A 13104-nucleotide genomic window follows, 5' to 3' on the forward strand; every position below is an offset into this window, starting at 1 on the left:
CCGGCCCCCCCCCCCCCCCAACTCTCCACCATCACATTGTAATATCGGCCATTCTCTGAATGAAGAATCTACGACGGAATTGATATCGGGCACTTACGGCGGCGTGTCGGCTCAGCTAATATACGGGACATTTACCACCCCGGTGAACAGTATAAGCGGCTCGGCGGTCTGTGCCTTCTCCCTCCAGGACATCGCAGACACGTTCGAGGGCAACTTCAAGGAGCAGAGCGCCCTCAACTCCAACTGGCTGCCGGTGCAGAGCTCGAAGGTGCCGGACCCGAGGCCCGGACAGTGCGCCAATGACTCGCGCACATTGCCCGACCTCACGCTCAATTTCATCAAGAGTCACTCCCTCATGGACGAGTCGGTCAGGAGCTTCTTCGGTCAGCCCATTGTCATACGCACGAGCTTTCAGTAAGCGATAGAGACATTTTACTCCATGCATTTCCTACTTCCTTGCAAGTACTTTTTTCTTTATCTTTCTTTATTTCTCTTTTTAAGCACCCAATTATCGTTGTACTTTTTCCCATTACAATATCTGCCCAAAGTCATAGGGAAATGACGGTTTAAGAGTAAGCACTTATAAATAATTATATGAGAAATGTGGCCAGTAAGGTCTCTTTTAGTTATTATTAAACTATTCCTCGTCTCTCCAAGAGTCTTATGAATATTCACTCACCCGTTTATTCACTCACTATAAAAAAAAAAAAAAAAAAAAAAAAAAAAAAAAAAAGTATAATTAAATAAAAAGACGATCGGCACACAAGTCCCAGTTGAGTTAGCTGTAAACTTTGAGTTGAAAAGACTGAGAGCATCAAACATTAATGTTGTTGGAAATACATTTTCATGCGCATAATGCAAAAATACATGTTTATTCGAATACCGCTGACTTTTCTCACAACTCGTATAAAAGATATAAATTTTACAATTGTCGAGAAATTATTATTATTTATTATTTATTATTTATTATTTATTATTTATTATTTATTATTATCATTATCGTTACATCTTCTTTTTTATAAAACTGTCTAAATGCCCGGGGAAATCCAATGAAATAATTATTATTATAAGTATAATATAGTCATCGCTTATGCACGACACATTTCGATAAATTGCAATCCTTAGAAAGTCCATGATAAATGAAGCCATTGTATCGCTGATTATTCAAATGGAAATTCCAGCTATAGATTCACGCAAATCACGGTGGACCCGCAAGTGAAAACGCCCGGGGGCAAGACTTACGATGTGCTCTTTATCGGCACGGATAACGGCAAAGTGATAAAGGCAATAAACGCCGAGTCCGCGGACTCCAAGGACAAAGTAAGCCCCGTGGTGATCGAAGAGATCCAGGCGTTCCCGGCTACGATACCGGTGCGCGGCATCAAGGTCGTGAGGGCTACACAGCCAGGAGATGGCCTCGAAGACGGGAGGCTCGTCGTCATCGCCGACAGTCAGGTTCAGGCCCTTAGACTGCACCGCTGCTATAGCGAAAGGATATTGTCTTGTGGTAAGTGATCGGTCTTCCTTTATATTCCCTAGACATTGACACGAGGCCGGGAGATGAGGATGGGCGCGTGTGTGCATTTTGGGAAGAGAAGGGGCCCGACATTGCAAAGACTGTTCGTGGCTTTACATATTTCATAACTCGTGATTGCCATTGTCGAAATTCATGCAAATTCGAGTCGTTTAATAAGTTTAGCGCTTTACTATTGTCCTTATGTGAAGTTTTAAGAAACAAATCAAAATCACAGCCCCTTTCTAACGGAACAACTAGTAATTTAACGTTGAATAAATGAACAAAATTATTGCTTAGGATCTTTTTAAATAAATAAAAGTATAAATAATAAATTTCTTTCCCATTAAGATATTTTACAACACTTTTAATAATGTAATTATTATGATTCGATCCTTCAGCTCTTAAAAGTATTATTAATTTATTATTTCTTTATATGATATTCCAATTTGAGAATTAATTAAATTACTTTCGAAATTGATTATTAGAATAGAATCATTTTAATTCGACAAAATTATTTTAGATAAAATAGACAAATGATTCGTGTCAATTGTGAAATATCTTATCTGTAATAATATAATTTAAAAGATATTGGAATAAATAATAAATAAATTTTGTCACAAAAATACTTTCTTACCAAAAATTAAATTTACCACGAATATTTTTACTTAAAATATTTTATTCGTTATCATTATTTATCATTATTTATTTTCATTTTTGAAAGAATATTGTTTCTGATATTAGAGAAGCAAGTAAGATAAATAAAGACGATGTTTAAAGTAATAATCATTGGGATTTAATTATGTGTGTTTTACGTCGATTAATAAAGAATAACTTTTACTTTTAAATGATTCGTTTAATATTGAACTTTATTTGCCGAAAAATGTTGAAATAAATTAAAAATTTTTGCTTTAACATTTAGAGATAAATTATTGCTGATTATCATTTCTATTATAGATATAATAGAGATATATTACTAATTAATTTAATCACGTTTTACAAACAAAATAGAGAAATTCTAGTTAGTTCACACTTTCTAATGCTAAGCCAAACATTTTATTTTATTTTTTATTAACTTGGCTGTAGAAGTTTAAAGACATATTAAAATCCAAGTTATTATATAAGATTTCATTACTTCTATTGTAATAAGTTTTTGTACTTTGAATACGAAGACAATAGCGGCACTACCGAATTAGAGAACATTCATTTAAATATTATGAAACTTTAAAGTGGAAGTGGATTGGATATTCTTTGAAGGAAGGATTAATAAATACTTAAATTGATGCTTCATAATATCAATTTCTATTAGTTATTGTAAATTATTCTTAATCGTGAGCTTCAAACATTATTCATCATCTTTGTAAATATGAAGTAGAGAAAAAACACATTAATAACTAGTCAGGCCAATAATACAATGATTGAAATGCCGAAAATTTAACTTATTTAACATATATAAATAAATTATTATATAAAATAAATGTTATGAAGAGCGGAAGGTTTGAAAGCGCGAGACTTGCGAATGCAGGAGTCAGCTCGTAAAAAAAAAAAAAAAAAAAAAAAAAAAAAATTTGAACGAAGTAAAATCGTCCGTTTGTTATGATGAAGTGAAGTAGCCTGCAGCGATGCATGGCATAGCCAAGTGCAAGGAGACGTAACAAATGGAGGATAGCGAATGATTTAAAGGCTGTTTCCTGACCGTCCTTTTTTTCTTCCGCAGGCGAATGCGTGGCGCTGCAGGATCCCTACTGCGGTTGGGACCGCATCGACGGCAAATGTCGGGCCCTCGTGGGCCCGGGCGCGACCGACGCCAGTCGCTTCCTACAGAGCATCTCGACAGGTCTCCACGCCTCTTGTCCGCCTGGGAAGAGCCTGAATAAGGATGCGAGCAGCGTCGGCGCGATATCCGCCAATCAGAATAAGTTCCCTCAGGACTCGATGGTCTCGAATAAGGACAGCCAGAACGGTGAGATCATCAACATCATGCAGGACGAGGAGCAGAGCAATTCCGGTGAGTGTGATTCGTGGCGGCCGTGCATTCTCAATTACAATTGCTTGTGTGCGTGGCGTTTGTGTGTTTGTGTGTTTGTATGTGGGCGCAGTGCCCTACGGTTGTCAGAGGCCGAATTTTCAAACTTTACCGAGGACAATGTCCTCCCACGTATGCCAGTATTCAAATAATTCGTTCTGGCAGCTAAAGTTTTGCTGGTCGCGGCGAAAGCCTCAGCTCGTCCGACATGTAAGCAACGTATGGTTAAACTTTCTCACGGAACATCGGTTATTGCTTTAATGCTTATTCGAACAGTTGACGCGGCTTTTTAATAACATTATTCATAGATTATTCACTAAGATTTTCAGTCGAATCAACAAATACAGAAATTCATTAATTATTATTTGTTGTTTGAGGATAAAATTCTCGTGCGTTTTTTTTTTCTTATTTTTTTTTTTTTTTTTTTTTTTTTTTTTGTACGTAATGTGCCCGTATACGAATGTGATTTTACGATACTACGATTTTACAAAAATGTGCACTTTTTATAGTGACTATTTATATTCGTTATTTGGTCGATAGTAGAATAAACATTGTATAAATTTCGCGTGAAGATGAATGTTTTTTTCTCTTGGAGAAATTAATAATAATATAATGCCAAAGTAGCAATCGAGTAATATTATTATTTATTTATAATTACGATATGTATATTTGAATATAAAGAAGATGTTTACTTTAAACTTGACTGTACTTGACTGTATATTTGTAATGTACTCTTTGCCTAAAATACCGTAAATATTACCTTTTCTTTTCGAAAAGAATTAAAGATTTTTTATTTTAATTTTCCGTTTTAATATAAGCCTTTTTAAGCTGAATATAGTATTTAATTAAAAAAATGTTAAGAAAATATTCTGTATTTTTCACTTCGTCATACGGAGAAATTTTTATTTAAAAATGAAAAGATCATTCTTACAAAATCCGATGGAATCAAATTCTATATTAATACACGATGAAAAAGAACATGATAATTAACGCGTAATTATTTATATTAAATATTTTATGTGGAGATATTATGCAAATAGATTATAAGTGCAATTGCAGTCTAATCAAAGCGTGTAAACGATAAGAAACAAACTCACAAAAGTTAATTGGCTTTTTCTCAAAATTCTCATTTCTCAAACTGTAATATTAACTGTTTAAGAATTATCGTAACGATAAGTTTATCGCATGAACCTTCATATATTCTTGAAATATTTCGTACAGTAAGCAAAACTACGGGATATCTGTCACCGTAATATATCGTGATGTTTATTAAAATTAAAAGCAATCCAGTGAAATTCCATTCGATTACGTTTGTTGTTTAAAAACGTCAAAATGATACCAAATTGTGGTAAAAAATTAGGTTAAAGTAACTCGATCAAAAGCATCCGACGAGCATTACATATCGTTTAATAGATTGCCATTTCCACATAGTTTTGACAAATGGCAATTACAGAATAAGCATTTCATTCAGCAGATTATTCATAACGTTTTTTCATAACAAAAGACGCATATATTCATGGTCACGTGATCAGATTAAGATCCAATAAAAAGGCCACTGAGTCGCTTGGATATAATAATTATCCAATGCAAAGTCATCGACTGAATAGTTCACGATGGAAAATTTATGAACGCAAAAATTTAGTTTGCAAAAATTAATTAAACGTTGATTAATGGTATTTTTGGCCATTAGCCATTAATCGCATCGTTAAACAATTAGACGACAACAAATACACGCTTGATGAAACACTGATTAAATACAAAGTTGGAAGGTACGTTGAAAGTAAGCTCGAGCGTTACTCAAACTAAGCAATTATCGACAGTAGTCATTGGAACGATTAGTTGCTAAGGAATAACAGACGCTCATCAAAGGGCTACGATTTTAATGTACGCAAACGCAATTGATTTAGGACCCGAGGTGTCTGCGGCCGACTCACCGCCACCCCAATACTCCGTGGAAACTCTGGTGATGGCGGTGGTAGCGGGTGCCCTCGCAGCCCTCCTCGTCGGCTTCACGGCTGGCTACCTTTGCGGCCGAAAATGCAGAAAGGACGAGGACGATAACTTACCATATCCGGACACGGAGTACGAGTACTTTGAGCAGCGCCAAAATGTCAATAGGTGAGCAGCAGCCTGATTTATCAGTACTGATGTAACCTACCGGCCCCCGCCTTGTCGGGCTGCTCGCCTTTTTATCCTTAATACTCACAGATCCGTGTGTGATTAATTAGCGAGCTTTGCTGCAACGATCGCCGTCAAAATCAATATCCGATCAAATAATGGGGAAACTCGAGGTCGGTACATTAATGGCATTTTAGATGTAAGCTTGAACACTTTGATTGAATTAATTGAATTGGCGTTTGTTTAATTTTTCTATTCGTCCGGGATTGTGGCCGTCTTAGCAACCCCAGGCGACAGTTTCAAATACAGATTACCTTATCGATTATTTAATTGTATTGATCGGGGATGTTTATTAATGGTCGGTTTGTGGAATGTGTTGAGCACCATGTTGGACATTTGCAGCTAAAGGACGTTTATTTCACGGTGTCGGGCTCGATTTGAGTTGAATCTGCGAATCCTCGTGCCAAACGCCATAGGGTTAGGAGCGGCCGCAACCGTTAAAATTAATAATCGCCTCTCCGAGTTTAGGGCTAATAGCCCAAGGGCTAATAATAATACGCGAGTAAAAAAGAGCCAGAGATACATTACCGACGAACTTAAAAGTCAATGCCTCCCCACCCCCTCCCCCCTCGCCGTTAATAGTGTCTCAATGTCGCCGCGGGTCAATCGCGACGAATTCAGCCTAATCGATGCGACTTTTTGTGTTTGGCGAACCAGTCGGCTGGCCCCGGAGCCAAAGCTGCTACCCCAGGAGGAGGTGACGTACGCGGAGCCGGTGCTGGTGCCCCAGCCACCGAAACTCCACTCGCCCAAGGGTACGATGCGCAAGCCACCGCCGACCCCGGCCGAGACGCTGTTTCAGTTTCCAGAGGGTTACGGCTACCGCGGGCCCAGCACCCGAGCCGACAACTTCGGTACGTTGCGCTCGCACCAGGGCGACAACGCTTATCGGCGCAACGACGGCTTCGCCACGACGCGCAGCGTCAAGAAGGTCTATCTCTGAGAAACGAGCGAGGAGGGGGGTTGCAACGCCGCGGCCGCGGCCCAGGCGGCCCAGGTGGCCGCTGCGGGCCGACACCGAAGCCTCGGTAGGCCCGCGCGCAATCAGCACCGGCAACAGACGGCCCCAACCTCGAGGAACAACGGCGGCAACAACAGCAACGGGAGCTCGTCCCACAGGTCCGGCAACCATCATCACGGCCATCATCAGGGTCACTCGGCCCGTGATATGGCACTAGGTGCGTAAGTGCGATTGCCTTCTCATTCTATACTAAAGGGGCCTTCTTCGCAACGATAACTCTCTCACTCTCTCACTATCGTTCTCACTCCCACTCCCACTCCCACTCTCGCTCTCGCTCTCACTCTGCTTTCTCACGTATGCGTGCAAATGCACACGAGGCATAAAAGACAACCGGGTTGCCGTGCACGTGCCAAGGGACATTTACTTATTCGATTAATCATCGAGTCATTCGAATTTATTCGATAATGGGATTTTCTCTCAAATGCAAACGAGCTCGCTTGCTATTGCAACATTTGCGACAATTACATCGTGCTGCGTTAATAAGTTAAAAGTTAACGATTAAAAGCATTTGTAATTATACATTTCTGATATATATATATATATATATATATATATATATATATATATATATATATATTTTATATGCAGTGTGAGACTAATATGCAATGTGAGGCTAATGAATTTGTACATTTGACGATTGAAAAATACGTAACACACCAATGGTATCCGTAAGTTTTCATTCAAATCCAAATTATATTCAAGTCAATAATTATTCCATGCTGATTTGTACATAATAAGGATATTTATTATTTATATGTAAAAGAAAAAATAATAAAATTTTATATGCGTGGATATCATGTTTAAAACAAACATGTAGATTTTAAAGGAAGCACGAATACTTTTCGACTCTAAGCATTCATAAATTTCATTTAAAATTCTAATGAAATAACCAGTGCATTGTACATTAACGTTCAATTACGCTCATTTCGCGGTTTCGTGCAGCAACCATTGGCCCAAGGGCAGTAACATATTTCAATTTAATACACACTCCGAGCTTATTAACTTTTATTGACTTAAGCATTTCTTTTTCTTTTTTTTTTTCTTCTTTTTTTTTTGTTTTTTTTTTTTTGTTTTTTTTTCACCAGCAATATCATATTGGAGCGGAAGCAAAATGTACATGTCGAAGCGCGACTTGGCCCGAGGTCATCATTTATAAATCATAATCTTTCCACGCGCACACTCGACCTCTCCAAACTGTCATTTCAACGTTAAATTATGCTTCCACGACCTACAATCTCCCTCGGACAATGTGTTTACTCAACAATGACTTCTACTCAAGAATAAATATTTCTTCTACCTTCTCCTCCGCGCATCCCTCCCACATCCACCAACCGACGACGCACGACTAACTAGTGAGCGATAGCTGCTGATAATTAATGCTTTTATGTAATTGCCGACAGGTGGTAGTCGTGCCCTGGAGTCTCCGTCGCCGCCGTCGAGCATGTCCTCGAGCTCGCCGTCACCGCCCTCCTCCTCGCCGTCACCGACCCTCGTACCCCTGGGCAGCGGCAATCAGCCAGGCCAGGGCAGCAGTAGCCTCGTCCAGAGCGGTGGGGGCTCATCGCCGCCCCCGCCCACGCCGCCCTGCAGCTACATTTACCGATCATAGTGGCAAGGGGCTGAGGCACCCTACATCCAGCCGACAACGTACGAGGAGCTCGGCCTCCTGGAGGCCACAACTACCAATGATAATAACGCGCATCGTTGCACGAGCCGCGGATGACGCGGTCAGGCGCTACTCTCCCGCATCCCCGAGCCCCCTCGCATTACCCACGTTACCAAGAGCCGGGGCGCCCGCACCCCTACGCTTCAGACTTTTGTAAATATTGCGAAGTATTTTTATTTCGGAGGGTAGGTATTGGTCGCTCGGCGAGTGGGACCGGATGAGGTAGGGCGGGGAGGCTGGGGCGTCGAGCCGCGGTTGCCTCATCGCGATATTAAGCGTATGGCTGCTCTGCTTGCATTTGATTCGCTTTAGATTCTCGCGGGCCGCTCTCATCGTGCAATGGAAGAGAGTCGTTTGTTATCGACCGAGCAACATTGCGATTACAGTGTCACTTGCAAGTCCATCGGTGGCGAGTGACGTTGGCTTTTCGATAAGCATTCGTTGCGACTTTTCGGTTTTTTTTTTCTTTTCTTCCTTTTTTTTCTTTTTCCTTTTGTTTTTTCTTTTTTTCTTTTTTTTTTCTTCAGCGGCTACTTATTATACCAGCAGTCGATTTTTCAACGTTTTTTTTTTACTCGTCGGAACCCTTGCCTTTCATTTGTACTTAATGTTAATATTTCGTTGAATGCTTAATATTGGATGGAATGAAAGGCACGACTCTGTAGCGCTTTGTTTATCAACTTGTTGTAATTTGTAATTAAATGAGGATTATATACATCATCTTTATAATACATCTTAGTCATTAAGAAATCAACTATTTTCATTTGATCGAATGGTGAAATGATGTCGCTGTCGCGTTGAGGGTATCGATGGTGCTCCGTGATATAAGTCGGGATTGCTTATAATCATTTGTCATGTAAATTTTACGTATTTTTCTTAGTGATTATCATTTCCTTCATTTCCTCGTAATGGTTAATCCAGTGAGCTTTGTATGGAAGAGAAAAGCTGCAAGTTTAAGAGAACGACGATAATCAGGGAGAAAATTTAGCAACCGATAATTGCCAGCAATTAAGCATAGTTTCCAATAGTTTCTTGTAAATATAGATTTTATGAGTAATGATGCCGTTGGTACAGAGCAACCGATTTTTTGCAATAACGCAATCTTAAATTTAGGAGCTCGTTTTTATTTTTGATTCTGCCTCACTTTGCACTTAATGCTCATTTCGTACCTATGCATTGTTGATTAAAGTATACAAGCTTATAATAGGCATCCAAGTATAGATTGTTGAGTAAATTATTGTTCCGCATGAGCGCGATAAAATTGCATGTTATTAATTACTTCCGCTTCGCTCGGTCGTCTTGAGAGCGTAACTTCGATAATTTGAAAAAATTGTATATTATAAAAATTGTACATTAATGCTTAAGGATTAATTACCTGTATCTTAGATTATATCCATATGTACACACACGTAGGCATACGTATACACACACGCGCGCGCGCGCACACGCACACGCAAACACACGAGTACGTATGCGGTTATGCGCGTGTGCGTGGCGCGGACGAGCGGGCGCGCGTGTGTGTATACGTATAAATAATTCGAAGTATCCAGAGGCTCTCGAGAGCGACGTCTTTTCATTACGAACGATAGCAGATGGAGAGCCCGAGGATAATAAAAGTGAAAAAGAAGCCCAGCTGCGGCCTTGTTTTATCTGCAACTGCCAAGTTACGTGCGCGAATGCGGTGCAATAAAACTTGTCTTTCTTAAGAATCCTCGAAAGGAAGGAGAGTGTGTGAGAGAGAGAGAGAGAGAGAGAGAGAGAGAAGAAGTACAGGCCTTCGCTGACAAAACAAAAAGGAAAACGAGGAAAAAAGAAAAACGAAACCTACAAAAGCAGGTCATTGTCATTTTACGATATCGCCGCGCCCTTAGTCTGTAATTTTTAGCGGAAGATCGTTAAGGATTCAAAAAACAAAACAAAACGAAAAATATAGTTATCATAACTAATCTACGTATTGATCATTATTATTATCATTATTATTATTATTATTATTATTATTATTATTATTTTTATTACTATTATTATCATTATCATCATTAATATCATTATTATAAATATGATTGTAAAATAAGTATTAATATAGAGAGAAATGGTTATACATTGATAAGCGAACGTAGGGCGAAGGAAGTAATCTCCACTTTTATATTCTTACAATCATCTTTCGGTCAAATCGCTACTCGACATGTCAATTAATACTGAAAATCGACATTGCCACATAAATTTTCTTATGTTATCGAATAGTTTCAATATCAAGTACGATTGTCAAGTTATATTCTATTTTGTTTTTTATTCTTTTGATACAAAGAATATTTACTAATAGAGTAGAATAATAGAATGGACTATACCAATTGTATTTATAATTTAATGAATTTAACTTCGACGCATCAAGATGTGTCTACGGATTATTGAAACTAAAGTATACGTAAATTGTATAAATGGCGATGAGATCGGTGATATATATTTACGTTAAATATATTAACGTCATAATATTTTGACATGTCGTTTTCTGACACGTTGTCATAATATTTTTAATAATATTGTCTTTTTATAATTGAATTACTTTATTATTCTTATTTTATTTATATTATTCTTTTTATACTTGAATAAGGAATATGTATTTCTTTCTATGATATTAAGCTAATTAATATATATGAAAATACTAAATCATTTATAATTAAAATGAAAATCTCAATTTGGATGACAGACATGTTGATATTCAATGAAGTCAAAGCGTTTCATCACAATATTTTATAATATATAAAAATGTGGAGATTAACCACGTTCTTGTTTGTTTTTTTCTTCATAATCTAGCGTCAGTTTGTATAAAACGATTTCAAATATTAAATGAAAGAATTGAAGCGATCGATTATCGATGGTAATAATATTTGATCGCAAAAGAAGTAAATGTACGAAAAATCTATGTAATTAATTTTCAGACCTCCGTTGACTTGTTAATGAAATATCCCAAGGTTGATACCTAATTTTTTTTTTTTTTTTTTTTGATACGTTTCGAAAATGCGCGTTTCGACATCCGCATATATACGTAATTAGTTGAAAGGGCGAGTGAAAACGAAAGATTGAAAAAGAAAGGATGATGACGAGTGCGTCTTAAGATTTTTCAAGAACAGAGCAAGTGAGACTTGATATGTACATAATAATTAAACAATTACAAACATAAAACCGAACACGCGTACACAAGCACACATTCTCTATGTGTATATATAATTGATAGCATAGGGTTGTGTGTGTGCGCGCGCGCGCGAGTGTGTGTGTGTGTGTTTACGTGCATATATTATATAATAAAACTTATTAAAATACCGCAGTTACGAGTTATACGAGAGTAACGGTTGATGATGACAAAAAAAAAAAAAAAAAAGAAAAAAAATACGAGTCAGCAAAAGGAAAAATTAGTCCATCTATTCTGGGCCGGATGGTGCATGTAGAAATCTATCTTAAAGTGCTTCTTATTTCAGTGTGTTTAGAAGTAACGCATATGTGATATATTCTATATGAGGAGATGTTTTCTCTAGGCGAATGGAAAGAAAGTTTGTGGTAGTTGGATAATATGACGGATTTTAAAAAAATTCACGAGCGCTCTCTTTGGGTGACTTCCCTTGGCACAAAATTTTTTCAACGATAAATCTTTTCCGATATGTTCCAAGATTTTAACGATAAGCGTAATGTAATAGCGTATATCGAGCTCTCTCGTTTACACAATATATATTTGTTGAAGTTTTTGTTCACGATTGTCGAAATTTTTATTCGTTTATTTTTCATTCTTTCTTACGTTCTAATGTTTTTATTTATTATTTTTTATTATTATTATTATTTTATTTTTTATTTATACTGATATTTATGTTCGTCAATAATGAGTGGTTCGATTACGGATTTTCATATTTAAATTGTGGATGAATAAGATGAAAAAACGATTTTACAAGTAATTGAAAATCTTAATTGTTACACGCTGCCTCAATAAGAATTGTGTCATAATTTAAAGAAAAAAAAAAAAAAAAATAAGAATTTTTAAATTTACCGTAACTTATAGTTCTAATACAATAAGAAAGATATTAAGAGAAATCGATGTTCATTTTTTGAAATATAAAGTATTATAGAATTATAAAATTTTTATACTTATTCAATACGATATAAATAATAATGTATTACTGATAACATTGAAAATATCTAATGATTTATTGATAAATTACATAGGGCAATTAATATAAATTTATAAATAATGATTTGAAACAATGTGTTAATTGGCACTTGGAGTTTTTATTCTCTTTTTAAACTCGAAACAGCAGAGCCTGAGTCATTAATTAACAGAGATAATTATTATAAAGAATATATAAGTTATATAGACATCTTAAACTTGATTCTTATGGTGTTATTTGTAGAATTTGAATCGCTATGATATGCATTTATTAGTTATGTTTATCCGTGGTAATAATTTAAACAGGAATTTTAATAGAAGAAAGAAAAAAGATAATAAACATAAGACTGAACAAACTATTTGTTACGGATAAGTCTTATGAAAGTTTACTTGAATCGTGTCTTTTTCAATGCTACTACTTTTTTCTTAATAAACAGTACAAACTTCATACGACATTAAATAAAATTTCAGGATTAAAAGACTACTCGGAGTAAAAATATTTTTTTTATTCTAATTTACATGACTTGTATAGTCATGTCTTTTATGTTAG

At 36.8% G+C, this 13104-nt stretch overlaps 1 protein-coding gene across 1 annotated transcript in view; it reads left to right on the plus strand.

The window, feature by feature from the left end:
• Sema1a (semaphorin 1a) overlaps nucleotides 1-8864 on the plus strand; it is a 24088-nt gene extending 15224 nt beyond the window's left edge. The window contains exons 5-10 of the mRNA XM_011499891.1: nucleotides 66-414; nucleotides 1182-1507; nucleotides 3231-3521; nucleotides 5447-5657; nucleotides 6375-6895; nucleotides 8139-8864. Coding sequence (XP_011498193.1) covers nucleotides 66-414; nucleotides 1182-1507; nucleotides 3231-3521; nucleotides 5447-5657; nucleotides 6375-6660 — 1463 coding nt within the window. The 3' untranslated portion in view covers nucleotides 6661-6895; nucleotides 8139-8864. The remainder of the gene's footprint in view (nucleotides 1-65; nucleotides 415-1181; nucleotides 1508-3230; nucleotides 3522-5446; nucleotides 5658-6374; nucleotides 6896-8138) is intronic.
• Nucleotides 8865-13104: the final 4240 nt, after the last annotated feature.

The sequence above is a fragment of the Ceratosolen solmsi genome, unplaced genomic scaffold (genome assembly GCF_000503995.2).
Source record: "Ceratosolen solmsi marchali unplaced genomic scaffold, CerSol_1.0 scaffold41, whole genome shotgun sequence".
Classification (NCBI taxonomy): domain Eukaryota; kingdom Metazoa; phylum Arthropoda; class Insecta; order Hymenoptera; family Agaonidae; genus Ceratosolen; species Ceratosolen solmsi.